Here is a 4153-nt window from a genome sequence, read left to right as displayed (position 1 = left end):
TTAAATACTTTAACGTTTAGCCTGTATGATAAGTTACTTTCACAACAAAGGATCAAAAGCATAATGTCACGCAGAAAATAAGAAACGATGGGAGAAAGTAGGCAGTGACAAAAAATAAGGTTGGTTTCCTAGTCAATATCATGGAAGTAGCAGCCGTGGACTTTAACAGCGACTAACAAGAGGCAGCTGTAAAGGGTGGCATTTCACAGAACGTAGCCATTAGAATGCAACTCGAAGCCTGACGCAAACTAGAACTGCCAGCGTGTGGTAGATAGGGAAGTGTAAAGCAGCCAACTCACAACTGATCTTTTGACCTGTGTCTTTACAAAATTGCAGCCACTACACAAAAATTAAGCAATTTTCAAAAGACAAGCCTCAGTCTCAACACTAAACAATTACACATAAACATTGTATATCCGAATGGTGAACATAAAATTTATTTTAAAAAACCCATATAAAACTTGGAAAAAATCAGAAAGCGTATCTAAGAAGCGCCACAAACTAAATTCCCTCCCGAATGCTTATATTCAAAGCCAGCAAAAACCATGTCAGCGAATATATTTTTGGTTGTCAGCGCGGCATTTCTTCATATGTCGAATACATGTGAGCCAGCAGCACCGGAAGCGAGCGAAAACGCGGCGCTATTCCAGACCTTTTGCAAGCTGTGGCGCCTAACAGAAACACAAGTACCGGCTACAGCAGTCGACACCACAGGAGGCCAAACCTATCAGGACATTCAAAACTATAACATGTCAGTGTCTAGCACAGACTGGCAGCAACTTTTCGACACGGAAGGCGCAGACGGGGAATGGGCAAAAATGGCGATTACTCTAAAAGCGAACGAAAACAAGCTCGAATGGGAACAATACTGGCCGATCTGGAAAAGAGCCAGAAAGGAAACGAAGAGACCGACTGACCCGTGGCCTAAAGCCCATCCTCACAACCCGGCCGGCAAGCCGGACCGTAGTTCAGTCAGGCACATCCAACGACTGGCCGCAGCAGCCAAAAGCAAGGTACGGAAGCTAGCAGCCCAGGCAGCAGAAACAGCCGCCGACAAAATACAGGCAATAGAATCAGCACTACAAAAAGCCAAATGCGGCACGGCAGAACATGCCTCTGACCCGAAAAAAAAGCAATGCAAGGAGTTAACGGCGGCGGCAGCCAAAACAGCTCAGTGTGCGACAGGACAAAACGGCAAAAGCCTAGCAAATGACATAATCTGCGTTTGTGCAACAACAGGCATAGACGTCTGCGGCATAACGGCCGGCACAGAGATTATTAACGGAGCCAACATACAGACGTCAGCGATCGCCAAAATAGCTTCCTCCTGTCCTCAAATTACCGATGACGAAGATTTGGCGCAGGCGATCGACACAGCACTCGCCACTCTCGAGGCGCACATCGGAAAACGCAAATACGGTGCATCTGTTCATTTGTTAGGAACCAGCCACACCACGGAATGCACTGATTCAGATTCCGCAGAGTGCATCGCATATACATCATATTTTGCATCTAACAGCAAGGGATTAGCGGCAGTACCCTGGGTAGAGCACCTGCTGACGGCAGCCAAACTCTATCGCCAATATAGCCAAGCAGATACTGCATCAAAAGACCTAGCCCAGCAACTAACAGAATTAGGGGAAGATATAGCCAGGGAATACACGCGACAGCCGGAAATCCTCATAGAAAGTGGCAACCATCCAGCGGCAGGACAAAAGGAAGAAAACAAGCAGCAGCAGAATAAATGCATATTAAGAAACAAAACGGCCGGTGAATGTCCAGCAACTGACTGCGATTATGACTCAGAAAAAAGAGCATGCAAACCTAAACCAGTAACAGAAACCACAACAGAAGGAAAGAAGTTCTCCCCTAAGAAAAATCAAGAGGATTGCAAGTCTCCGGATTGTAAGTGAGAAGGTGAAACTTGAAAAAAGATTCCAGTTTTCTCGTAAATAAGAAATTGGCTCCGATGTCCGAAGCTTTTGTGAGTTTAGTAATATTTAAAGGATTTTTGCTCATTTTTATGATATTTATGGAGTTTGTAAAATTTTCTAAAACTTGACATATTCTAACGCTTTCTTAAACATTTGCAAAATGCGCAGATTTTGAAAAACTCGAAAATGTGAAATATGTGTATTAAAGTGGCCTGTAGGTATAAAGTATTAAGGTAAAAGTGCGCAAAAACTGAGTACTATTCTGAATTAATTTGTCTTTTATTCATTTCATGAATAAGAGCAGTAACGATAGCAAAAATAACAATAATGATGATAATAGGAGAGTGTTGTGAGTGTGCATATACAAATATTTTAATAAGAGAGAAAAATGGTGATGATAATGATTGAATGTGCTGAGGGTGTGAGTACACTAATGTTTTAATAACAGTTGTGGTTGAGATGAAATGGATAGTTAAAATAGAAGCGCTGTAAAATATAAATGGTATATTGGATGTAAGTAAATGAAACAGTAAGTAGAACAGAGCGAAGAATATTAAAGGTAAGGAAGAAAGGCATAAAGTGATATGGAATGAAGAAATATGGAATATGCACAGTTTAAAACACACATATGGTTCTTTTTTCCATTATATACTGGGGGACGATGTGGTGGAGAATTATTGAGACGCAGAGTGCAGTGTGAACGACAAGTGATGTCTTTACGTTATCCGCGGTATTAAAAACAGCAGAGCCTGCGGAGAATGACTAAAGGAAGAGGAATAATTGAATGATAAGAACCCACACATTGGAGACCGAAGATAACATTTGTGGAGCACAGAAAGTTTGTAATGATACTCCACCGCTCCCCTACTAACTCATTGAAAAAAACTTTTAGCCTATTAAGGTAACGACTGATTCATATAAAAATACATGGTGAAGTTTGATTGAAGAACTATATGGGGCAAATACGAAAGTAACAAGTACATTCAGGCCAGAAATTCATGAGGAGGAGAGAAAGAGAGAGAATAATATAGGAAGATGGTACTAAATGCTCAAGGCTGTGCGCAAGGGTGAAAAGTCAGCTTTATATCGTTATTGCAGAAGAACCAGTACAACAGCAGTTGGACTTTTCTACAAGTCCATACTGACTACAAATGTTAGATAATTTATATATAAATATATATATCATGCTATAAATTAGATGTTAAGGTGAAAATTCCTCAACTCTACTCCGTGCTTTATTTAATATATTCTTTTTTGATACAACCGCGCGGTAGGATCCCTTCTATTTTCTCTTTACTCGAAATGCCTTACACGTTATACGATCGATCTACGAATGTTTCTTACCGGAGTGCAGGAACAGAACAGCTGTCTTCTCTACGTACAAATTAGACTTTTTCGCGAAATAAAGAAATATGCCGACCACCCACGCAAACGAATGCTTTGCACATATCTCAAAACTTTAGCTTCTAGATTAACTTACTACACAGGCGGAAGCACCAGAGCTAGGCACATAGTCGAGCGAAAAGTTCAACAACAGAAGGCCTGTACATAACAAACACATCTTGTAACTCGTAGTGTAACGTTTATACTTCAAGAAAAATCCAGAAATAAGAATTACCACATCTTTTGGGTCAGCAACCACAAAATAGAGCAGAACATTAGACCAGCAGCCAAAGCAGCATTTTTATCATTCCACTCACAAGCACGCAGCGGCCAGAACCTGAACAGCCTCAGTGTCTGTCCCAAAATCTACGCGTAGTTAAAAGCCAACCCATCCAAGTCATTGCAACGATGCTGGCGCCAGCAGCTGCGCAACAATAAAACTGCAACCAAAGCTAATCAGACAATCAAGAACCAAGGTTACGAGGACGTTGCTTCAGTATTAATAACAGACATCTACGAAATGGCCGAGAACATGGCCAATGAGAACACAGCGATTTACCTGGCGGAATCAGCGCAAGGGACGGACAAGAATGGATTTTTTTTTGGAATTTTCTTCGTGCCTTCGTGAGAGTTTCCCCCCACTGGTGCGGCCATCAGCCATCACCGTAGAGCCCTGAGATGCTATCGGTCTGGCGACTGTGGCAGAGTCTCCCTTTTTTATTCATCCTAACACACTCTCTATAACTTTTGCTGTATTTCCGCAGCTGAACGGAATACAGCAGGTGGGGCGAGAAGCCCCCCACCATGGACTCTCCCAAAGATGTCAAATAGCAATT

General features: G+C 42.0%; 1 protein-coding gene across 1 annotated transcript; it reads left to right on the top strand.

The window, feature by feature from the left end:
* Window positions 1-545: 545 nt before the first annotated feature.
* Window positions 546-1913, top strand: TEOVI_000453100 (variant surface glycoprotein (VSG), putative; the record flags this gene model as incomplete). The annotated part of the gene is made up of 1 exon (XM_067227291.1): window positions 546-1913. The coding sequence occupies one exon, from the start codon at window positions 546-548 to the stop codon at window positions 1911-1913; it is 1368 nt and encodes a 455-aa protein (XP_067083392.1).
* Window positions 1914-4153: the final 2240 nt, after the last annotated feature.

Source organism: Trypanosoma equiperdum (genome assembly GCF_001457755.1).
Source record: "Trypanosoma equiperdum strain OVI genome assembly, contig: ctg_923, whole genome shotgun sequence".
Lineage (NCBI taxonomy): Eukaryota > Euglenozoa > Kinetoplastea > Trypanosomatida > Trypanosomatidae > Trypanosoma > Trypanosoma equiperdum.
This window is presented reverse-complemented; position numbering and strand designations above follow the sequence as displayed.